The sequence below is a fragment of the Zalophus californianus genome, chromosome 4 (genome assembly GCF_009762305.2).
Source record: "Zalophus californianus isolate mZalCal1 chromosome 4, mZalCal1.pri.v2, whole genome shotgun sequence".
Taxonomy (NCBI): domain Eukaryota; kingdom Metazoa; phylum Chordata; class Mammalia; order Carnivora; family Otariidae; genus Zalophus; species Zalophus californianus.
In genome coordinates this window covers 162425166-162451519 of record NC_045598.1, presented here as the reverse complement: position 1 = coordinate 162451519, position 26354 = coordinate 162425166, and the positions used below count along the sequence as shown (strand labels likewise).

General features: G+C 34.7%; 1 protein-coding gene across 1 annotated transcript in view; it reads right to left on the bottom strand.

Annotated features, from left to right (window-relative positions):
* PKHD1L1 (PKHD1 like 1) overlaps positions 1-26354 on the bottom strand; it is a 154442-nt gene that overhangs the window by 92969 nt on the left and 35119 nt on the right. Inside the window, exons 18-32 of the mRNA XM_027605801.2 lie at positions 24638-24795; positions 23568-23681; positions 22697-22846; positions 21495-21619; positions 18877-19040; positions 17099-17271; positions 13570-13717; positions 12887-13041; positions 10861-10983; positions 9647-9752; positions 6669-6779; positions 5393-5557; positions 4300-4421; positions 2596-2728; positions 1546-1741 (exon numbers count right to left, since the gene is read on the bottom strand). Coding sequence (XP_027461602.2) covers positions 1546-1741; positions 2596-2728; positions 4300-4421; positions 5393-5557; positions 6669-6779; positions 9647-9752; positions 10861-10983; positions 12887-13041; positions 13570-13717; positions 17099-17271; positions 18877-19040; positions 21495-21619; positions 22697-22846; positions 23568-23681; positions 24638-24795 — 2143 coding nt within the window. The remainder of the gene's footprint in view (positions 1-1545; positions 1742-2595; positions 2729-4299; positions 4422-5392; positions 5558-6668; positions 6780-9646; positions 9753-10860; positions 10984-12886; positions 13042-13569; positions 13718-17098; positions 17272-18876; positions 19041-21494; positions 21620-22696; positions 22847-23567; positions 23682-24637; positions 24796-26354) is intronic.

Below are 26354 nucleotides of genomic sequence, written 5' to 3'. Positions count from 1 at the left end.
TGGATGGTCTGTGTGTGTGCGTGTATAATAATAACATACATAGTATATGTAGTAATGTACTATATAAAATAATAATATATAATAATAGTTTTTCCCTAACAAGGAAAATTCAATTTCTGAAAATTCCATGGCAAGAATAATTTGAGATGGGGAATCTTAAAATAAGATGAGAAAGATATGGTTATGAGAACTGAGGTCACAAGAAATATATGATGTCCTTTAAAATATTTTATATATTCATTAGAGTAAAACATAAAGGCTGTATTATCTATAAGAGAATAGAGATGAAATTCCATACATTTTATATAAGAAATAAAAGTTTTGTGCAACTAATTTGAATTTATTATTCTATGTATGTTGGACACCTGTCATGATCTGCCTTCCCAGTATTTCAATGAGAGAGTTTTAAACTTATTTTGCTTTGTTACAGACAATGTGTCTGCTAGGAGATCATCGAAATGTACAGTGATTTTATGACCTGATATTTAGAGGAGACTCCTACATCCCAGCTCTCACCATGAGGAAAATGAGTCTTTGTGTTAACTTTTAGTTCACTTCCTCAGCATAACTGAATTCGTATTTCTTGAACTGTCACTGAAATAACCAGTTTTGTAGGCTGTCAATTCTGCTCATTATCTCCCTCAGGCCAAAGCACAAACCAGCAGCTCTTCTGGAAGCTATGTGAACTCTGTCCTGTGAATCGAACAGGGGATGTAGTTCTGGGGTTCATATTTACTGTTGCTCATCTTCCTTCACCTCAAAATTCTGCTGCAATAATCTCTCCTATTCTGACATCAGGTGTACCTGCCTTTTTTTTTTAATCCCTCTATTTCAGTTTCCTCTTTTTCTAAGTATTCTAAACGAGTACTTTTCTTATGCCAGAACTAAAATTTTACTAAAATTTTAACAAACAGCTTCCGGGAAGGAAATACTGAACAGTTACCTAAGGGAAATAGCTGGAGAAAGATTCTGTCCTCCTCTCCTTTATGGGCAGCTCCTACCCATTTCTTGGCTTAATTGTCACCTTTTAGGGAACACTTTCCTGTCCCTCAGGAAAAGTTAGTGCTCTCTACATATGCTCTTACAGACCTGCTACCTCTTACTCATAGCCTTTTTTCACACTTATAATTAAGTTACTGATGTAATCTTCTGTTTGAAATCTGCCTCCCCGACAAAACTGTGGGCACTACTAATAGTGGAGGACATGTCCCTCTTATTCTCCACAGTGAATCCAGCACTGAGCAAGTGCCTGCCCCTTACTAACTGCTTGATAAGTATTTCCAGAATGAATGAAAAGCATGTGATATATACACAAACCTAGTTCCACAGAAAAATCTTACAACCTAACCTGAATGGTATTGGCCTCAAAACTAAGCACAGATTGCACTGTATGAGATATTCTCAAAACACTTTGCAAAAGGAGATGTAGACAGGTGAAAAAAAGCAACTGAAATGTTACAAAGTTAATGGTTATTTCTTTTCTGATCCCCAAACCATTGGCCCCATGTATTCCACAACTCCTCAAGTCTATGGTCATTACTATACCTTGTTGATGCAAAGCCCCAGTTTCTGACTTCTACATAGATATCATGCTTTCCAGGAGACAACTTGGGCAAAAGACATCTAATATCTGTGAAGTTCCACTGAAAAATCTGACAGGGTTTTCCTCCAACATATACCTCCACGTTTTGTGCGATTTCATTTCCAAAGTTATAACCCTTAATTGTTAAATTAACTTCTCCTATTATTTTAAAAGAGAATAAAACTTTTACAAGCAGATTCAACTTATTATATGGCATAAAATTTGCATATTAAATAAACCAACTCATTTCTTAGCTTTTGTTGGATTTAGGAAATCCTAATGCTTGCAGAGCCAAAAGAGAAATCAGTGAAAGAATTGATAGCTGCCATGTAGAGATAAAATTCATTTTTAATTGTTTCACAGGAAAAAAAAGATGGCAAAGTGCTTTCTAAAAAACTTAACATTTTTCTCCTTATCACACATGTTCAAAGTGAAATAATAAATAGACTAATGTATGCTTAAAAAAAAAACTTGTGGCTGGTTTTGCTTTAAGAAACAACTGCAGAAGAAACTATGCTTCAAAAACCTTTCCACAAATAGTTCACATTTATCTCTGTGATGTATATATATGTATACATATATGTATATATGTATATGTATGTATATACATGTATATATACGTATATATATGTATATATGTATATGTATGTATATACATGTATATATACTATATATATGTATATATGTATACATATGTATATGTATATGTGATGTATATCTTACATATACATGTTTATCTTACGTATATATAACTTACATATATATATATATGTCAAACGACTGATCTTTTTAAGATTTTATTTATTTATTTGAGAGAGAGAATGAGATAGAGAGAGAGCATGAGAGGGGGGAGGGTCCGAGGGAGAAGCAGACTCCCTGCTGAGCAGGGAGTCCGATGCGGGACTTGATCCCGGGACTCCAGAAATCATGACCTGAGCCGAAGGCAGTCACTTAACCAACTGAGCCACTCAGGCGCCCTGTCAAACGACTGATCTTACTGAAATTTTTCTTACCTTGTATTGTTCGTACTTTTGGACTAAAATCAGTTATAACTGGAGTCTGTAAACAATTATAACTATAAGCATCCTTTGCTGTGGCTTGAAATCCATTGGTAATAACTGAAATATCAACTGTACCCTCAATTCTCTGAAATAAGAAGAAAAAAATAAAACAATTAGAAAATATTAAATGTTGAGATGAGGAAATCCAATGGCTAAAAACATATAGGATTATTCAAAATAAACTGCTGAAGATGTTTGGTTTCAAAGTCATGAATCAGAATCGTTTTTCAGATATTTAGAAAGTTGTGGTATCCAATGTAGGCTACATGTTTTAATTTTTTAGATAGTAGTTTTGAGGGTGTTTATGGCCAATTTAAATGCATATTAATTACTGGACTCCTAAGGACTCTGCAATATAGTTAAGATGCTCTGGACAAGTGACTCTTATTTTTTAAAAATTTTTAAAAGATTTTATTTATTTATTTGAGAGAGAGCAGGAGCAGGGGGAGGGGCAGAGGGAGAGGGAGAAGCAGGCTTCCCACTGAGCAGGGAGCCCCAAGCAGGGGGCTCAATCCCAGGACCCTGGGATCATGACCTGAGCTGAAGGCAGACACTTAACCAACTGAGCCACCCAGATGCCCGACCCTGGATAAGTGACTCTTTTAAATTGATAAAGCAAAGGTGCTAAAAGTTTTGACATTTTGTTCTTAAAACACACTCAAATGTAATTTTTTATTCCTCTTCCCTGACAAATCACATTATTATATCTTTTTGCTGACCTAGTTTCAGAATTGGAGACTAAGACACTTGGAACCCTAAGAAAAATGTTTGGCGCTTTCGCTGATAGAATATCTATACACTTCCCAATTAGGAAAAAATGCTTTTCCAGAATGTAGTATTTGCTTAATGTGCACTCAGCACTTAAGTGAATGACATAATTTAAACAAAGTTTTTGTTTACCATATTCTCCAGATTTTCATCATCATTTGTTCCAATACATGTTCAAATTAACTTTTCCTACAGATTTCAACTACATAATACCCACACTGAGTCTGCTCAAATTTTTTAATGTTACTTACTGGATTCAGCATCCTTTTGCATATAATAAGCAAACAAAAGTCTTGGTTTAAATTTAGACACTATTTTTTAAGATAAAGAACAATAATTGGTGCTAAGATACAATATTGCATGAGGAATTTCACATGGGTTTTTTTTGTATTTGCTTTATTTATTTATTGTCAACAAACTGAAAGTTTAACACATTTAAGACATATATTCTTTTTTTATAAATAAAAAATGTCTAGATTTGCTTCTCTGAATTTTTTTTAGACTGTTAGTACTGAATGTTTTCATCCTTGCATTTACCTGGTCAACTCTCATTCATCCTTCAAGTTCTGATAGGCCATCAATTTTTCTGTGAAACTCTTTCTCAGCCTTTCCTCACTATATTTTATTTTTACTTTGTATCTATTTCTATTATTTCAAGTGGAACACACTGTTTAACACTGATTTATGTGTCTGTCTTTCTTAATGGTAGGTATCTAGAATGTGGATATAATGCTTCATATTTGGATCTTAGCAGAGAGATGTTGGAGAAATAATTGTACAGAACAACACTGTAATGCCACATTCCTAGGTAAAAATGTCACTTGTTTAACCTACTGAGATGTTCATAAGTTTTTAGGAAAAAAAAATGACTGAAATCAGATGCCTTACTTTTGGTGTTCTGCAGGTTATCTTATTCAAATCCCCTTCAATCACATTGCAGGTTTCATTTCCAACTAATACCTTTGAATTTTCATTAAAGCCAAATCCAGATACACTCAGAAGAGTACCACCTTCAAAGTGAATAATAACAATAACAATAATAGATCGACAATAACGAAAGGAAACTTTGGCGAGAATCTAACTCATCATTCAAGAGTTAGGCTGGCAAAGAGATGGGCTGGCAAATAATCAAGGACCAGATCTGAGATGCATATAATCACCACCCCATCTGGGAACCAGAGCTCTGAAGTCTGGAACCATAAAGCCACTGGGCTAAGTGATTTCATGAAATAACAGATTTGGAACCACCCTTTGCTTTGGGGCATCACTAGCAGCAACTGCTATTTTCCATATAGTCCTCTTCATCCTAAAGAAAAATTATGCTGTTTCTATATGCTCAACCATTCTGTGGGTGGGAATGAAAGTGAATGAAGACTCTTCCCAAATCTCAAATTTTACTATCTCTAAGTAAAAGGAACTAAGAAAAAATCCCAACAAAACAAAAATAAAATAAAGTAAAATAAAAACACAAAACACACCAAAAAGATCAAGACCAAAGCAAAAATCCAAAACCGAGCATGGTCAAACCAAGGCAAAGGAAATGAAGCAAGACGGGAAAAATGTGTTATTTTCTCTCCATCCTCTGCGTCAGCCTTCCTTTCTCTGATTTGTTCCTGGAACTTTTTCTGGGTCAAGTAGCTCCACTGAGACCGTGGTTACAAATGGAGCAGCTTGTAAGCAGAATAATAACTAATAAATCTTATCTTGACATAATTGATGAGCTTGTTATAGAAACATGTAATAATTGATGATATTAATTCAATAACTTAAGATATAAGTATAAGCAGTCACCCTCACTTGTGCATCATAAGAAACAAAAGAATTAGTCAGCCATTTAATCACTGTGCCTTCCAAAAGGGGAGTCTCCTTTGTTCTCTCTGAGGGAGCTTGGGGTTCTTCTCCCTCCACCTGTTCTAGAAACAGTACAATGAGATGACAGAAATGGATGCAATTTTCTTTGTTTAGAAGAATTAACTATTACCTGCCAGGCTGCCAGAAGCAGGCCAGATGTGTGAGATCCGATTTTGATATGTGAAATGGGATGTCTGACCCTCTACATTCCGTGCTAGTCCAACATCAGCTATGGACACAGCAACTGGGAAATGGCCAGAACTTCCATTCAGAATCTGGCACTTGATCTCATTTTCTGGTGATTAAAAAAGAAAAGCATGACAAATTAAATATGTTTGTAAGATAAAATTACTGAAATTTTATATTTGTAAATATAAACATTGGCCTTCATTTTTATACCCCAAGAAATATATCTAAGGAATACGTCCCTTAATGGGATGAAAGTCTTTACAAGCTACCTGATGTTATGAATCAGACACTGTTAGAAAAAAGCTAGGTGAAAAAATAATAAAAGCAAAGTGAATGATTTGCTCCTGACTTCTACTGTGGCCAAAAAAAAAAAAAAAAAAGGTTATTGTAATAATAATTTAAAAGTCCTAATCTGTAAAATCATTTATATCAATAATTCTAAAAATGTTGGTTCAATACATGATTTATGTCCAAAATTAAGTAAAATATCAGGTTTCATCAAGAAAGGTGATCAAAACCTAAATGAAAACCTACCCTTCACACTTTATTTAGAACAGTATATGTACATTTATATTACAGGTGCATTATTGACTTAGATCTCAAGAATGCACAGAGTATCTAAATTAAAAACAACTTAACTATATGGAAGGTGAATTTGCTTATGTAATTCCAACCTATTAAAGTTAAAGAAAATACCTAGTATTATGAAAGATAATTTTTAGGGAAATAAATAATCATGGTTTTCACTTTTTCAAGAGTAGAAAATGTGAATAATCTTGAAATTCTGTGTTAATGGATAGAGATTTTGTTGGACTAGAAGTCAGGGAAGATGGCCATGTCCTTTTTCTGCATTACTAATGTGACATTGTCAAAGCATGGGCAGAAAGGACCATGGAATACCAGAGTGGCAGCTTATATATTTTTGTGTCCCAGAAACATACCAAAGAAGGAAAGCTTTTATATTATTACTTCATGAGGGAAAAGGAACAAAAATTAACTGTTATGGGATAAAGACACTGTACAGTACTGAAAGAATTAGTTTGTGGTCATAAGCAAAGATTAAAAAGATAGTGCATTTATCCAGAGAAGTTTGCCAATTTCATGCCCCCATAGCGTACTCTATAGGAGGAGTATTATTCTAATACTGCTCTTTGAGTCTACTTTCTCTTAGAGAAAAACAATTAACTGTAATAATAATAATTTTACAAAGAACCTACCAACCACAGAAAGAAGAGAGCAATCCATTGGTCCAACTGAGACCGATACAGCTGAATTGGGAGAAAATCCAGAGCCTAATATGGTTAGAATTGTGCTTTCTTCATAGGACCCTGAAAATGATGATTTTAAACAACAACATTAAAATGAAAAAAACCACAGAATCTGTTTTATAAAATCAAATGCTTTGCAGAGAAAAATAAACCTATCTTCTAAAGGCTATAAGCAATAAGCCTATAAGCAAGCAGGGAAAAAAGACAATTTCCCAATAGTAAATTTTTTCCATTGAATTGCTTTACATTGTTTCATGTTTTAAATCTATGTTGATAGGGATTAGCAGAAGAATCATCTGACTGAAGTATAGAATGACATAAGGAAAGGAAAATTACTGTTATGACAAACAAATTAAACAGTCACCTCTATATGGTAACTTTTACTATGACAGAAGTGCTAGTACAAATTCATGAAAAAAGGATGAACTGCATGCACAATATGTGTTGTGGGCACTTTCCACTTGTGATAAAATAAGATTCCTCTATCTAGGGTGACACACATCCTAAAGTGCCAGAAATATTACCAGGGTACACCCACTGTCTCTGCACCTTATATTTAATGTTTTTCCATTCACTCTGGTGTCCAAATTTAATTGATCAATGATATGGTCACCCTACCTATATGACATCACATACAACATGGATTCCACATGGATTTAAATAGTTAAGAATGAAAAATGCGAAACTCTAGAATTTTAGAAGAAAACATAATCAATTAACTTTAATGCAGAGATGGGTTTCTTAAATAAGATTAAAAAGCCATGGTTAACCATAAAGGAAAAGATAAATAAATTGGAATAAATCAGTGATTGAAATGGCTCCATAAGCAAGATACTAAAACAAACTGCAGGTGACATAACTGGGAGAAGACATGTGCAAAGTATTGGTAAACATAATATATAATACACAGCTATAAGTCAATAGAAAAAAGACAATCTGATAAATGAATAAAGGATGTTAACAAGCAATTTGCAGAAGAAATAACCCAAATGTCCAAGAAACATATGAGAAGATGCTCACATGCATTACTCCTCAGGGAATAGACAAATTAAGGTGATGATGAGATAACCCCTTTCACCCAACAAATTGACAAAACTTGGGAAGCTGATGATACCAAGTATTGACAAGGATGTGTGGAATATGGCATTCTCATGCCTGCGACAAGTACGGGCACTCTGGAGAGCAATTTGGTTATCTAATAAACTGAATACACATAAACTTGTTTATTATCCAGCAAGTCTGTCTCTGGGCATATACCCTAAAAAAGCTCTAGCATGTATGCAATAGGAGATTTGTGCAGCAAAGTTCAATACAGTTATGTGTAAAAGCAAAAAACTGTAAACAATCTAAATGTCCATCAATAGAGACAAAAATAAATCGGTATATTCATGAAGTATTTTAAAATGATGAATTGGACATGCATAAAACCATATAAATATTTCTCAAGATGAATGCTGAATGACAAAAATCAGATGCAAATGATATTTACAGTGTAATAGCTCTGATATTTACATTTCAACATCTCTTTCATAAGCTTAAAAAAACTGACTTAAAATTACCATATATGCATGTTATATACAAAAGGTATTAAAAATGGCATGGAAGAATACACACAAAATTAATTACTGTGACTGCCTCTAGGGAGATTTGTAGGGACTAGAACCAGAGACTATGCCTAGAGAGGACTTTAGCTATTCCTATAAAATTTCCTTTCTTAAACTGATGATTGGAAGTATATATGACAAAATGCTAACAGTGCTAATTTTCAATGAAGAGAATATAGGTGTTTTTTACAGCATATTTATACTTTATTTTTAAATTTATCAAAACAGGGCAAAAGGCAATTCAGATTATTAATTATTTTGAATTAAGAAACAATTTTTTTCAGGAAATGCATATAAAAATGGAAATTCATACTTAATGAATTTAAGTACTTAATTCTTTACTTAATTAAATTTTTTTAATTTAATTTAAGTTTTACTTAATTACTTAATTAAAAAAGTAATTCATTACTTAATAAATTCATTACTTAATGAATTAATGAATGAAAAATACAAGGATAGATGTAAAAATATAAACACCAAAGGACCACAACCAAATGAAAGTTAATCAAATTCTTATCCTTGATGGTTTTAACCCCCTGTGACATGAATTGTCCCAAAGTAATATCATTACTATAAAAAAAGTCTGAAGACCATACTCTTTCGACACAAAGATGTGCTGTTTTTAAAATTTCCCTTTTTTTCCTGATACATAATTAGCAGATGAATTTTCCTACTAGCCACCAGGATTAAATCTGAGATGGTGGCGCCTGAGCTTATCTTTCTGACTGAAACAAAAGGCCACTCCTAACAATCCTTAGTCCTGCTGTTTACTTCAGTACTTGGGAGTTCAGACACAAAGCATAATCACGTTTTTTTTAAAGTAATAATGTAATTATGTATGTATTATGAAGATATGATACCATGTGTCGTCAAGACTGAGATCTTGGCAATATTTTTTCTCTCCAAATTTCAGGTCTAGGACCTACTTATTTTCTTTTACTAAACAGCAGCTGTCTCATGACCAGCATTGTAGTACTAAATCTCCTAGAAGTTGTCTCATATGATGAAAGATTCCTGTTAATACCCCAGCAAGCAGAATTTCATGAAAATGCCTCATCAGAGTGAAATTTTAGAGACTGACTCAACGTGGTGAAACTGGAGAAGTAGAAGACTGGGGAGTCCAACTTCAAATATGATTTTTTTTTCAAAAATAAGTAATAAATGCTCTGTTCACAGCTTTCTGATCTGATCGATTTTTTTTTAACTAAGCAGAAATGTTTGCTTGCCTGAGTTGGTGAAACTAGTATATTAAAAAATCATTATTAGTATACAGTTTTGTTAGTTGTCCTCCACCCTCTACTCCCAAGTTAAAAAGCAGATTACCTTGAGACGGGTTTATGGCCCAGACTAATGGAGTGGCTATGGGATCCCATGTAAACCCACAGTCACCCGAACATTTAGCTGGAATTCCATTGACATAGACTTCAACCTTCAAATAAAGAGAAGAGGGGTAGCATGGCTAAGGAGAATATGCATAGGATTTAAACAAATGATGGAAGGGCGCCTGGGTGGCTCAGTTGGTTAAGTGACTGCCTTCGGCTCGGGTCATGATTCTGGAGTCCTGGGATCAAGTCCCACATCGGGCTCCCTGCTCAGCAGGGAGTCTGCTTCTCCCTCTGGCCCTCTCCCCTCTCATGCTCTCTCTCTATCTCATTCTCTCTCTCAAATAAATAAAAAATCTTAAAAAAAAAAAATAAACAAATGATGGAATTTTGTTTGTTTGTGTGTTTATAAAAATTAATCTATTCATTTATATTTCTTCTGCTTGACCATTCATTCATTCAGCAAATGTGCCCACTATGCAAAGGCACAGTTATAAATGTTAAAATTCAGTAATACAACATTAAACACAACCGATGACATCCCTGCTGTCACTCAATTTATTTTCTGATTGGGAAGAGACAGTTGCACAAGACTATAGAATTTTTTTTTAAGATTTTATTTATTTATTTGAGAGAGAGAGCTCATGAGAGAGAACATGAGTGGGGCAAAGGGAGGGGGAGAGGGACAAGCAGACTCCCCGCTGAGGAGGGAGCTCAATGCGGGGCTCAATCCCAGGACCCCAAGATCATGATCTAAGCCAAAGTCAGACGCTCAACTGACTGAGCCACCCAGGCACCCCAAGACTATAAATTTCTTTAAAAGTAAATACATATTATGCCCTAGTGGTGAGTGGTGTTATGAAGGAAAATAAAGGTTGCTCTTGAGGAAGTCATTTAAACTCCTTACATATTAATTTTCTCATTATTAAAGTAGTAATAATTACTTCACAGAATGACTGTAAAGATTAAATGAAAGAATATATTTTCAAATTCTAAGAGGCAGTAATAAAGCTTAAAAATCCACTCTTTTATCATAAGGATGATAATTTTTCCAAAAGTCATTAAATAATATTATTGAGTTGATCAACTGTTGACACAAATATTCACATGAAAATAAAGACATCATCCCTGCTGTTTAACTGGTCTTTAATGTATTACAAAGTAGTTACACATTTAAAGTTATGTTAAATGTTATGAGGAAAGTGTCAAGAATACCTGTGGCTGTTGGCTGGGTGTACGAAGTAGGTCTCCAAGTATGCGTTGTCTGAATAAGCCACCTTCCTTGATCTTCGTAACTGTCATATTAGCCTTTTCTCCAATAATATTGGAATCATTAATCTATTGTTATACAAAATTATTTTACTAGAAAGGCTATGATAAATATGACCACACTAGTTTTTCTTTTAAAATTAAGCAAGGTTGAAAGTGAATAAAAGCCAAGGATTTAAAAAAAAAAAGCATTTGAAAACACTTTAGTCACATTTTTTGAAAAAGGAGCCTCTTCACAAATGAGCCTAATCTACCCCCAATAAAATGCTAAGATTATTGTCTTACCATATATTGCATCAATTACAAGTTGAATTCAATGCCTAAAATTAACCTAAATTTTTAGAATAAAATGTGTCTCAGGAAAATGAATTTAATAAATTTTATTTTCCCATACATTCTATGCTTTTTCTGAATATGACTGCTTTGACAAATGATTGTTGAATAGTTGAATAATTTATTCCTCTTTCCACCTGAAAGTCAACTTTTCTCCTTCAGCATTTTTCACCCCTGATTATCCTGGTTTTTCATTCTCTCGTGGAATTATATTTTTTGGCCAATAATAAAAATGAATCAAATCAAATCAGTGTGTACAACTTGGTCATTCCAAAAATCCCTCTGCCAAGATGGCAGGCTTCTGATATATACAGTGGCTAACAAAGAGATAGAAGTCTCCATGCTGGGCCTTGTGTGTGCCGAAGTCGTGATGAGAAGCAGAAATGATGAGCAAGCTGAGGACACTGATCAGAAAAGAGGCAGGGGGGTAAGTTCACAGACACCAGCAGAGATACCAAGAAGAAGACCAATCACTAGAGCTGCTCAGTTACAGAATCTTCTAATTCTCATTCTAGGCCATGCATTTTCTTAAATAACTTCCATATCTTTATGACTCACTATTTTCCAAATCCAGAGCCTATGTGTGTACATTATATGCTACACTGACATACCTTTTTTCCTCCTCTTTCCCTTCTCTCCTCTTTTTTTTTCCCCCATAATGGTTTCACAAGTAGACAGCTGTATTTTTTCCACCTTATGTCATGAACATCTTTCCAGGTGACTATGCAGGTTTCCCTGTGGCTGCATGGCAGTCATGTTAAGGCTGTGGCATTTTAGCAAGTATTCTTCTACTGACGGGGATAGGTTCCTAGGTTTTTACTATTACAAATACTGCTGCAGTGACTACCTCTGTGCCTATATCATTTCATATTTGTGTTATTATTTCAGTAGTATAGAGTTAAATAGCTGAGATTGCTAAATCAGAAGGTATCTATATTCAGACTCTACTACATAATCCCCTAAAAAGGTCATACGAATTGACTTTCTCACCAATGGTGCATGAGAGAGACTGTTTCCTCACACTCTCTGTCACTGGAAAGCATCATCTTTTTAATGTTTGACAATCTGAGCCCCCAGACGCCTCTGGACACCTCTCCTTCACATACTCGGGGCCTGACCCCTGTTCCCTGCCCCCTTCACACTCTAACTAAGCAAAGGTTATTAGATGGCAGCTTAACATGTGACTCCCTTATGAACTTAAAGTTCATAACCAGAAAAGTATCCAAGTCCCCAGAATACAGTTCTAGTGGATGGTGGTAGAATTATAGACAGCAAGGGTGATTATACTTGGTCCCCCCATAAAGTAGACCCAGATTTAGCTCTGAGACTGGCATTGCCTGGCCTCTTCCTGCCTGTCAAGGGTCTTCTAACACATATTCCTGGACTCTCTCCAGAGAGGACAGCAAATAAAGTACCAAGAGCAATTCTCCACAAAACAGAACATCTCATCAACTTAATTGAGAACAATCTTACCCTCAATTTCCTTTTTTTAATGTTTAGTCTATAGTCTGCATTTTTAAAAATATAGGCAGGCTCAAATTCTTATAAAAATGAGGCAGGGTGAAAAAAAAAATGAGGCAGGGTGCAAATAAGCAAGCAACACCCAGAAGAGAACAAAAACCAAGCCAGCTGAGGGAACCTGTAGAAGATTCTGCTTCCCACATGTGCTTCTCCACTTGATGTTCCATGAGTATCCAGCGCAGGTTCCTTCACGTGTCACTGAGACACGGCCCACTTCTTCCACACTCTGGAGTGCAAATTGTAAATCCATAGCTGACACCATGGCAGGAAGGCCTGCACTCACAGAAGGACAGGAAAAGGAAGAGTGAAAAATTTACAAAAAAATTTCACCCTTAAAATACAGGAAATGTGTACTGTATATTACCACTTATAAGCCAACTGTCCTCCTTCAATATAGTAAAAATGAAATTTGTATCTCCTTTATGCCAAGAATTTATGTATCTCTTGGAAGCAAAAATTACATGAGTAATATACCTCAGATTATAGCCTTGGCTCAAATATTTTTATTGTGAATACTGATTAACGTTATAGATAACCTATAAGCCAAGGGATATAAAAGAAAAACAAACTTTTGGAAATATAACCTATTATGTATGGAGAGGCGATGAAGAAAAAGTGAAAATATAATTTGTTCTGGATATTTTAGTTTTACATTACTAACATTATCTCAACTATATAAATCATGTAGAGAAATTATATTAGAAAGAAATACACCAAAATATTTATTATGGTTGCCTAGATCAGCACTATCCAACTAACTGATGTATACACACACCAATGTTCTGAACTTTTGTCATATACCTTTGAGGATGTGTCCATAAGCTTGAATGTCAAAACTGCCACTTAGAGGTGGAGACGCGGCTTGAATTCTTTGAATACGAATCTTTGACTCCCCTGGCCAATTATTTCCTCTGTAAACAGACTCATTCTCTGTCTCATTTGTGATTATCTAATTTCCAAAATAAATATTGATAAAATGATTAAACATAAGAACGGCTAACATGATTTCTATTTCCCTATTGTACAATCCTGTGACATGACATAAATGAGGCTCATGTATTCAGGATTCTTCAGAACATTAAGGAGAGTCACATAAATCAACACGGACCATACCTACATAGCTGCAATAATGAGGCCAAAGTCAACTCAGTCATCTGGGCAGCAATAAGCTGGAACCACAGTAATACCTCATTAATTCAGAGTGTACCCTCCATCACTCAACGAACAAATATTTATTGAACAGTCATTCCATTCAAGGTAGAGTGCTAATCACTGTGGGGAGGCAGGGAAACACAAGATGAAGCCTTAGCTATCAAAAAACTAAAGTTCTTTTTGGAGAAATAACATATGGGGACTATAAAACTAACAATATACAATAGTATATAATTGGCACAGAGACTGATCCAGACTCTGGAAAAGCCTAAGGTTGAGTGCCAATCAATTGGAAAAAGTAACACGTGCTCTAAAAATTCATAGATTATAACTCTAATAGTGAAAATGATAGTCTCCTCCTTCTGATCCTTCACAGTTGTTTGTGTATCTTGTGGAATTTAAAACTGTAAGCCTCAGTTGCCCACTGAAGTGAATAAACATAATTGCTGAAAGACATATGCAAGAATGTTCATTGCAGCTTTATTCATAATAGTATCAAACTGGAAATAAGGCAAAACCCCACTGATAGGATGGTTAAATTGTGGTATACTCACACCATGGAATATAGTAAAGCAATGACAAAGAATGAACTGCCGCTACCTGTAACACATAAATCTCACAATAGAAAATAAAAGGAGCTAGATGCAAAAGAGCACATACTGTATTATTTACTGATACGAAGATTAAAAACAAGCAAAACTATTTACTGGTGGTAGAAGTCAAAACAGTGGTTATCCAGGGGTAAAGAGCGAGTAATCTAATGACTAAGGGAAGGCACAAGGAAGGCTCTTGGGGAGGTAATGATTTTATCTTGATCTGAGTAGTGGTTATGTGAGGGCATTTACTTTGTAAAAATTCATGGAATTCAGCAAGGCTGCAGGATATAAGATCAACACAAAAACCAATCACATTCCTATATACAAAAGCAAGTATGTAGAAACCCAAATTAGCAACACAGGCCATTTACAATTACTTCAAAGAAAATGAAATACATATAAATCTAACAAAACAGGTACAGGATCTGACCTGAAAATTGGAAAATGTTGGTAGAAGTAATCAAAGAAGACCTAAATATGCTGATGAAAGAGAGCAAAGAAGATCTAATAAATGGAGACATACCCTGTTCATGAATTGCAAGACCAATAAAAGTGTCAATTCTCTCCAAAACAATGTATAGGTTTAATGCAATTCTTATCAAAATGCCAGCAAGATTTTTTTAAAGATTTATTTATTTATTTGAGAGAGTGAGAATGAGAGAGAGAGAGAGTACATAAGAGGGGGGAGGGTTAGGGGGAGAAGCAGGCTCCCCGCTGAGCAGGGAGCCCGATGCGGGACTCGATCCCGGGACTCCAGGATCATGACCTGAGCCGAAGGCAGTCGCTTAACCAACTGAGACACCCAGGCGCCCCTGCCAGCAAGATTTTTGTAGACATACACAAGTTTATTCCAAACTTTACATGAAAAGACACAGCACCTAGAATAGCTCAATTTTTCACAAGAATAAAGTAAGAGGAATCACTCTATCCAGCGCTGTCTTACCATATAGCTACAGAAGGAGACTGGGGGGAGAATCAACACACAGAGCAATGGAACAGAATACAGAATACAGAAATATGCCTCCACAAATATGCCCAACTGATTTTTGACAAAGGTGCAAAAGTAATTCAATTGAGAAAGAACAGCCTTTTCAATAAATGGTGCTGGATCAATTGGAGCCACAGGCAAACAAGGGAACATCGACCTAAAACTTCACATCTTATACAAAAATTAACTCAAAATGGATCGTGGCCTTAAATATAAAATGCACAGCTATAAAACTTTCAGAGAAAAATAGAAAAATATTTAGGACTTCGGGCTAAGCAAAAAGTTCTTAAACTTGAAAACAAAAAGCACCATTCATAGAAGAAAAACTTGATAAACTGGATCTTATCAAAATTAAAAACTTTCGTTCTGTGAAAGACCTTATAAAGAAGACAAAAAGGCCGGGTACACATTGAGAGAAAATATTGGCAAAACCACATATCTGAGAAAGGACTCATATCTGGAATATAAAAGAGCTTTAAAAACAGTAAGTAAATAACCCAAGTGGAAAATGTGCAAAAGACATGAAGAAACATTTCACAGAAGAGGTTATGTGGGTGTTCAACATCATTAGCCATTAGGGAAAGCAAACTAACACCAAAATGAGCTACAGTACATACCCATCAGAATGGCTAACATTAGCGTTGGTGGTATAGTGGTGAGCATAGCTGCCTTCCAGAATGGCTAACATTAAAAAAGTAGTGATCATGTCAATGCTGGCAAGTTTGTGCAGAAACTGATCACTCAAACATCAGTGGGATTGTAAAATGGTACAGCCACTTTGGAAAAGAATATGGTAGTTTCTTACAAAACTAAACATGTCCTTACCACATGACCCCATATTTGCACCATTGGGCAATTAATCTGGAAAAATGAAAATTTTATGCCACACAAAAACCTGTAGATAAACATTCACAGCAGCTTTATTCACAATAGCCAAAACCTGGAAACAACTCAAATGTCCTTCAATGAGTAAGTGGTTAAACCAACTGTGGTACATCCATACCATTTACCATCCATACCATTACTCAGTAATCAAAATGAACAAAGTATTAATTACAAGCACAACAACTTGGAAGAATCTCAAAGGAAATATGCTGAGTAAAAATGCCAATCTCAAAAGGCTATATACTGGTATGATTATGTAAGATCTGATTCCATTTTACAGAACATTGTTGAAATGACAAGATTATAGAGATGTAGTGTTTGCCAGATAAGGGGGAACAGGAGGGAGGAAGCTGGCTGTGGCTATAAAAGGGTAGCAGCACCAGGGATCCTTGGAATGGAACTGTTCTGTGGTTGTCAGATGAGTGTACACATGTGATAAAACTGTACAGAACTACACATATATTCACTATATACACATACACCCAAATGAAAACCTGTAGGACTGGTAAAATCTGATGAAGATCAGTAGATTGTATCAGTATCAATTTCCTGGTTGTGCTATTATGCTATAGTTATACGAGTTATACGAGATGTTATTGTTGGGGACAAATGGGTAAAAAGTACAAGAAAAATGTAAAAAAGTAAGAAACTAGATCAAAGCTAATTTCCCATAAATTGAAAATAGTAACTTGTAAAATTCTAGGCTTACCTGCCCAAAGCTCACAGTCATCATGGGTATATTATAACCGCAATTATATGAAGTCATGGTGATAGAATACTGGTTGGTCATACTTGATCCATTAATTTTGGTGTGATTCACCTGAAAGTGCTTTAAAAATATCCCTTTATTTGCTAATGCTGGAAGTCTTCTCTTTGGCATTTCTAAAGAACATAGAATAAGTGGGAAATAAAATTGCATGGACTTTGCTGCTAAGAAGAAAATCCTCAAATCATATCCTAGTCATGGAATAAGCTGTGTAGAATCAAATTTTAGAAAGATCTTAAGGCAAGTAGCTTTTGGAGCTTGGTAAACTTTTATTTCTAGAATATAAAGCTCTAAATTCTGTCAACATATAAGCCTCATCAGATAAAAGAAAATATTTAAAAAGTCACCAAACCCTGGGTTCCATGTAGCCTTCTGTGGACCTGTTAGTTCTGCTCTGCTCTAGGTTCCTGAAAGTGGTGCTCACTAGGATGTGTGCTCCATGAGGACAGCCCCAGGAGGACAGTCTTTTTCACAGCAATTTCTTTAGTACACAGCACAGTGCCTGCCACATGATAGGTGCTAAATGCATGTTATTTAGTGAACTACATTTATCTGGGCACAAGTGAGCTAGCTTATATATGTTCTCCACCAATCATAATGTAGGTCTGGCGAGAGCAGATTCAAAAGAAGGGACTCTAAAATAGTTAACATTTAATTTGTTACCAGTTGACTCATGACCTTGCACTTGAAAATAGTTCCAAAGGAAAGGATTCCAAAATTCCACTGAAAAATGGTAGTAGTCACTTTTCAAGGTGACTGTTTGGAATTAGATTGTTTTTTTTTTTTTAATTTTTTTATTGTTATGTTAATCACCATATATTACATCATTAGTTTTTGGTGCAGTGTTCCATGATTCATTGTTTGTTCATAACACCCAGTGCTCCATGCAGAACGTGCCCTCCTCAATACCCATCACCAGGCTAACCCATCCCCCTACCCCCCTCCCCTCTAGAACCCTCAGTTTGTTTTTCAGAGTCCATCATCTCTCATGGTTCGTCTCCCCCTCTGACATACTCCCCTTTTCTTCCTCTCCTGTTATCTTCTTCTTTTTCTTTTTTCTTAAAATATGTTGCATTATTTGTTTCAGAAGTACAGATCTGTGATTCAACAGTCTTGCACAATTCACAGCGCTCACCGTAGCACATACCCTCCCCAATATCTATCACCCAGCCACCCCATCCCTCCCACCCCCAACCACTCCAGTAACACTCAGTTTCTTTTTTAAAGATCACAGTTTAATTTTAATTATTTTATTATCACAGCTTATATATTTGGGTCTACTGACATGACTAAAAAAACAATGCTTAGGCTACCAGAATACTTCATTTAAATATTATTAATTATCACCATGAAGTCCATGGAAATATTCAGCTGAATTTTTGTCAAAGTCAACAGTTGCCTTTTAGGAACAGATATCTTCATAGCTAGTTTCTCAAAAATCAAACAGCAAAATGAAAATGTTTGCCACCATTTGTATATCTGTAAACAGAATCCAGGACCATTAAGACTAATTCTTGCTATAATGACAAAGTTTAAATTAAGGGTACATTTATCCTTAGAATAAAAAATAATATGATTGAAATAATTTGAGATAAAAGAATGAGTTATAAATATTTAGAGACTGTTTCTATCTGAATTAGGGGATATAAATCATTTCCATGGTAAGATTTTACTACAAGAGATTTAGAAGGCTTAACTAGATATGAAATGATACAACATACCATCCAATGCTGAGACTGTAGATGTCTGTCCAATGTATACTGCATCTACATAGAAGGACTGTGATTCTGACGCTTTCTGTAAACCAATTCTCTGAAGAGAAAAATTTGTCCCAGTGTATTTGGTTTGTATGAGGTCCAGAAGGTCTATGCACGTATAGATCCAGCTGAAATATGGTCGCTTAATTAGGTGCATAGGTCAGTTGTTATGTTTAATGTAAACCAATTCACTATAAAAAGCATTAAAATCTCAAGAGTAAAAGTGTTTTTTCCCACAAGAAGACCATCAAATGTACTTCATTAGCACAGAAAAGCAGCCATAACAACAAACAGCAGACAGAAACTTAAATTGGTAGTAAAAGATTTAATGCTGCACGCAAGTACAGGTTTTCTTTTATTTGTAGACTTGGCAGTAGCTATAGGGACATAAAATATTCTGTTGCAATAGGTAAGGAAACTAAGCAGTATGCACCTTGGTGTAGAGCATGTAAATAAAAACAAGACACAAGAATGAAGTAAACTATTTCAGTAAAATATGTGAGGGATAGAGCGGTAAGTTCAGTTCAGTACTAAGAAGCAAAACTGGAACTTGTTATTACTCCCAAAAGAGCTCACTGGAGTTGCACTGTCTACTGTTCTAAGTGACAAAAAAGTGCTACATGATTTATAATATAATACCTCTTAAATGGGTAATTTAGATTCAGATTTTGCACTAAATTTTAACTGCGTTTGAATTCCATAAATTACAATTAAGCAATTCAGCTATGAGAATTTCCAACAAAGAGATAAATATTGCCATGGAAATAACTAAATACAATTTAACAATAATCTTCACTCAGCTATTACTGTAGTTACTAACTGACTAGTTGGCTTGGGCACCTTCTATTCTAATTTCCTTCATGGTTTATAAACTCATCATGGGATCCACCTCAGTGCATCAAAGCTTAGCATAAGCTGATGTATCATTTTCAGAAAATTAGACACAAAACTACAGTAAGTTAAAGTGCTCTTTAAATAAATATGAAAAAACTACTTAGGGTCTCAACAGAATTCTACTCTAATTATATAATTCTGAAGTTTAAAACACTACTACTTAGAAAATTTGGTTTACTGAACAGAACCCTTTATCAGACAAAAGGAGACTACAAATGGTATCAAAATACATCAGATACATATATTTGATACAATGGTACCAAAACTCAATAGCACATGGCCTTTGTGGATAGATAATAATGTTTTCTAAAAGAAAATAAGATTTAACTTTTCAGATTTTGAAACTTGATTTACAGTTACAAACATCACTGCTTTTGGAAGATTATAGAATGATTCTTGGGAGAAAATGGTACTTCTAACACTAAGACTGTCCTGAAAATAATCTAATGCTAACACATCTATTTGATCTAGGTGACCCGTCTGACCTAAATAAAAGCAGATCTAGAAATACCCAATAGGAGCAGGAGACTTTATTTTGCCTTGACTGGCAATAGTTTTAACCAGTGAACCCTATTCCTTTAAAAATAATGCTATTATTGCTTACAAATCTCATAGCATTTAGAGTAAAGGAAGCCCATCAGTTCTATCAAATGTAGTGCATCTTCAAATTACCTCACAGCAGATACATTACAAGTTAAAAGGAAAAACCTATTTAGCAATATGGTAAAGTGATGGTTTAACTAACATGGAAGAACCGAGGTCTGGAAAATGTTCCCAAATCTTGTTACAGTGGAGGAGCAAAATGCACGAAGGTGGTGCTCATCAAAACTCAAATTGTGATTCTACTGTTCAAATCAGGTATGCAGGGAATGGTTATAGCAATATGTACCTGGGCAATACTTTTTAAAATAAAAAAGTGTATATGTGTGTGAATGTGTCTTCGTTATTACTTTTACTGTATGTGAAATTTTTGTGTGTATTTATGTGGAAATGCAAAAGTGGATTGACATATATTTCAGAAGATATAACAATTAATAAAAATCAAAACATAATTATGCAGAACTAAATTGTGCTTGAGGCTATGGCAATTATAATCATTAAGTAGCTTTCTCTAGGATTATTTAGTTTCTCCCCTTATAGTTTGTACTTGCATTTCTATGTGTCTAACTTTTGGCAAACCAAGCATTAAAAAGTGTCTTTTCTCCCTTAATTTTGGAATATTCATTGAAATATTGTATTTTCTCCACTCTCACTTAGAAAGCACCTTCTTTGCAGGGATCAAAGTCTAATGACAATACTGTGATAAGGCAGTCTCTTTCTACCTTCCTTCAGTAAGTAGGAACATTATCAGATTTAATAATACATGATTTAAATTATAAAATTTGCCATCGTTTTATCTTTTAAATGGTTACGGGTGATAACACTAGACCAGCTTTTATTTTCACAATCTATAGATTTATTTTTGGCACTATTTCTGTTAGGATGCTTCTGTAGAAGACAGGAAAACTTCAGTCAGATCTACAGTGCGCGTGATTTTTCAAAAACTAACAAAAAAGTGAAAAAAAACCAAACAAAAATGGGTTTGTTTTACGTTCAGCTTATATACTATAGTGTAAGTTAAGTTTTAAATTGATAGCATAACTTACTTGTTTCCATTAGTAAAGTTTTAAATTGATAGCATAACTTACTTGTTTCCATTAGTAAAGTTATATGTAAATTGTGTATCATTGCTTCTAGTAACCTTGCTTCTGTCTTGGTATTGGAATTTCAGAGCAATATAATTTGCCAGGAATCCTTTGTATGCCAAACACAACTACACAGGAAATTTAAAAAGAAATCAATAATAATATCTTACTTTAAGTTGTTTTATAGCAATTCAAATTAATTCAACCTAATCCAATAAATATATATTGAGAATTTTCTGTACCAAATGTTTCAGAACACAGAGAAAGAATAATTTTAGACAATTAGGTACAGAAGAATCGGGGAAGATTTTCTAGAAGAGGAAGTGGCGTTGAAGTGACCTTACAATTAATGATTAATTCGTTAATGTTTTCTTAGATATGGTTTCCTTAAAAATGGAAATAATCCACTCCCTATAGTCATGGAGCAATGTAAAATCTAAATCCAGCTCTAACTGAACTCTATCTCCAGTGAATTTAAAAGCTCATCACCCATAGAGAGAAGATAAACCCTCAAGTAGATTAATTGGGATGTGAATGGTAGCTGAGCATTTAGAGGTGGAGATGTCACTGTAAAATAGTAATTAAATACCAATTTTAATGGTCTATAACATCTTAAGCATACCAAATATACTCAGAACTTAGAACTTGAGTTTTAAAGATCTTTTCCAAATAAAATTTTTGCAATGTGAAAACAAAACAAAAGAACTTAGAACTTGAGAACGTGCACCACAATTTGAGAATTTTAAAACAAGAAAAAGGGTAAGCAAGACTATGGTTTCCAGTCTTAAATACCTATCCTAAAGCTACCATCTCTGCTCATGCTTTTCCTTCATGTTTCCTTGATTGGATACCCAAGATCACTCTATGATGGCTATCCATTTTTGTTTCTTCTTAATAAATGAAGGAATATTGAAGAGAGAATACATTTGTAATGATCTTAGTATTCAAATTTATGTGCAAATAATTTTCTCTGAAATTATAAGATAAAGCAGAATACATGTGCATGATACTATATATTTTTTAAATTTCTTTTCTTGAGAACAAACAGAAGAGGAAATCACAAGTACTAGAATGTGAACCATAGTACCTGTCCAATGTGACATGATTTCACATGACAAGCACTTTTCCCTGTCTTAAAATTTCATGAAATTTTATTACCAAGGTATTTTACAGATTAAATTAGCATATCATTTTGTTGAGTTTACCTGATTACAAGGAAATAATAAAATGTCTCCATATGGTAGTCTGTTTGGTTTAACATCTGCTGAATCAAAAAGAACAGCCGGGTTTTTCAGGGAATACCGACCACAGTAAGCATCAGTTTCAGCTGTCTTCTCCCCTCTGTTAACATGTTTCTACAGAAACAATAATATTTCAAATGAAAATATGCTTTACGGTTCTGCTTTATTCGCCCACATTTCCACCTAAGTTGTTCAAGTTCCAACTAGGATCCATTGCTTCCCAAGCTACTTTAACTTGAAACATTCTCTCTCTTCTTTGAAACTCTAAAGCTCTCATTCTGTATCACTCCTTTGGCTCCATAATCATATAATCCCTTGTACCTGTATTTGACTATTTCCTAAATCTTATCTTTCTCCTTATATTATGAACTCTTAAGAATATTTATTCATTCCTTCCACAAATATTTACTCAGTGGTCACTGTCTGCCAGGTTTTTGTTTGTCTGTTTGTTTAATCTTCAAGTTTCAAGGGAAGCAATTTATTATATAATGCCCTACTACAAATTGCATTCTCTGAAGCCAATGAGAAAACAGGATATACTCCGCATCCAAGTAAAGAAAACAAATAAAATACCCTATAGATCTTACATTTGTCCCTCTTGTCTACTTTCCCTTGATCAAGAAAATTCATATGTGGTGGAAGTGCTGCTTTCACAAATGAATCACATTATGATGCAGGGCCATGCTAAAACAGACCTTATCAATAAATGTATAACAAAATTATTTTTGCAATTTGACAACAGGAATTAGTGCTAGTACAAAGAAAATCACAAAATTACAAGCATTTATGTGAATTCTTATTGGGTCAGTTTCACAGTTCATTTAACATTCCATACCAGGTTAAAATCAGTCTCATAATCTCTAAAGTATTTCACAACAAATCCTTCTTCAAAATTTGCAATTTGCGGTGGACACTTGGCAGTAACCATTTCTTCCACGGCCGCCTGAAACTAAATTAACAATATGAGCTTTAGTAACTTCTTTTTCATGAAGAGTTAGAACATTCATAATTCTACCACTAATTTCACTCATTAATTATAATAGAACATTTGCATAATATAATTCTCATACTTTAGCCATCATTATGAGATCATTTCCTAAATATTTTTAAGTTCATTTGTAATAATTTTAGTGTCCAATGACTTTTATCAAGAGTTTTATTTTAGAATGACAATTGTTACATCCAATTGGGTAATATTAACTTACACAGTTGTTACATAAGGTAGACATATTTGTTTAGCAGTTTTTTTAAAGAAGGCAATGAGGCACACCTAAATGAATTAGCACCCAATTAAACAGGTTCCAAATGAATAGTTTTCTTAATTAACTCAAAATTAACTGGAAAGAACTATACACTCTAATGCATTCTGTTTTTCAAAAGAAGAAATTCAGATCCTATTGCAGTCTGTTCGGTTTACACCTTTGTTTATGCTGTGTATTTATGCTTATTTAAAAAATAATTAATCATTTTGAATTATTCAGGAATTGGTACACATTCACAAGTTCTCCTGTAATTTCCACATCTACTTCCCTGGCAAAGCACAGATATAATGTTTAGAATTAAGGAGATAATATAAGATCTTTAATCATCAAACAAATATTAACTTAAACTCATTGTGCAGGTAGTTGTCAAAATCCAGAACTCCCAAGCAAACATTCTTTCTCCAAGAACAGCTGCCCCCTACAAAGATATACTGGATCCTGTTGACACAGTTCTAAGAACTCCCTTCCAAACCCTCTATTTCCTCCCTTCTCTGCTCTTTATGGGTTGACTCCAACCCACCATGCCAAGTGAAAGAGCATATTACCATTCCCTAAAGTATGGGAGTTTGGGTTTTTTTTTTTTTAATAGAAAGGTGATGTTTAAATAGCTTTCTATTTAAGAAATTGTTAACAAAGAGCATACTTCAGCTTCTGATGACCATGCGGTCAGAGGCTTAGAAGTGATCCCATCCCAGTTCAGTGTGAATGTGTCCAAACTGGGTTTTCCTTTGATTTGTTCTGTAATACTCAGTGTGACATCGTCCCCTTCAAACACTTCATAACCAAGCAGATCAAAGTCTCCTGAAATGAAGTACCAAACAGAATTTCAAGATGTTAATTAATAAAAATACCCACTTATCCATAACAGACATTTAAAGTAAACAAAATTAGTTTTATTTAGTTGTAGTATCACCAAAAAAAAGGATGAATGGGGAAGACATGGAGCTTTGAATTTGAGCAGATTTAACTGTAGCAGAAATAGCAAAATAGTAAATAAAGTGCTATTCATTTAAGGTTCAGTTTCCATGGCTTAAAAGAAAGGATTATGAGATAAACAGAAGGAGGTATTGGGACCATGAGGTAAAGATCGAGGGGCAGGCAGTGGGATATTCCAATAATTCTTTTAGTTTTGTTCCAGTACCATTATTGTAGTCTAAAGGGCTAGGCTGGGATATTGCTATTTTCTTTAAACATGAATACAGCACAAAGGTAAATTCCAGGACATAGTCCCAGGCCTATGTGGCCTGTTTATACAATCTCACTTTGAAAATAGTAAGGGCTTGTCCTCAGATGTATCTCTGCTTTGGGAAGATGCTTTGCCAGTGGAATCCCACTGACCTTCTCTGTTGGATAATGTCCTAGAATTTGCCCAGTTACGATTTTAGTACCATATTTCTTTTTTTTTTATTTGACAGAGAGAGACACAGCGAGAGAGGGAACACAAGCAGGGGGAGTGGGAGAAGGAGAAGCAGGCTTCCCGCGGAGCTGGGAGCCTGATGCGGGGCTCAATCCCAGGACCCTGGGATCATGACCTAAGCTGAAGGCAGACGCTTAACGACTGAGCCACCCAGACGCTCCAGTACCATATTTCTTAAGGTCGCTGCTGAAGCCTTAAAATTTCTCTCTAAACTGTAGATATGTTTCTGGGAGAACTGGATAATCATATTTTCATTTATGCAGCATTCTGAAAATCTAACCTTTGGGAAATTTTTAGAACTTCAATTCATGTTATATAAAATTCTTTGCCCTCCACTCAACAATCAAATTAACAATTGTATAAAATGAGACATAAACAATGAAGTAATATTTTACTTATATGAATTGGAAAATATTGATTGTTCAAAGAAAAGTAAAAAAAAAATACATATTGAGGGACCTATTTTTGAGCTAGATAGACCAAACAACTAAACTTGGTTGCGACACTTGGCTTTAAGACCTGAAAATGCAAAACATTAACAGGAAGTTAATAGCTATCACTTGAAAAGGAGAGTGGTCAAATAATTTTGGAAAATGCTGTATTAAACACAGGTGAAATGTTTTCTGTCAGTTTTTGTTTTTGTATGTTTGTTTTCTCACTGTAGGAATCCTCTGGGATTTTTTTTTAGTTTTATGATGTTATGTTAATCACCATACATTACATCATTAGTTTTTGATGTAGTGTTCCATGATTCATTGTTTGCGTATAACACCCAGTGCCCCATGCAGAACGTGCCCTCTTTAATACCCATCACCAGGCTGACCCCTCCCCCCAATCCTCTCCCCTCTAGAACCCTCAGTTTGTTTCTCAGAGTCCATAGATTTTAATATTAAGGAGCTCTGTCAATCTTAAAGAAGAAGATGGCGTATGCAGCTTCCCATGT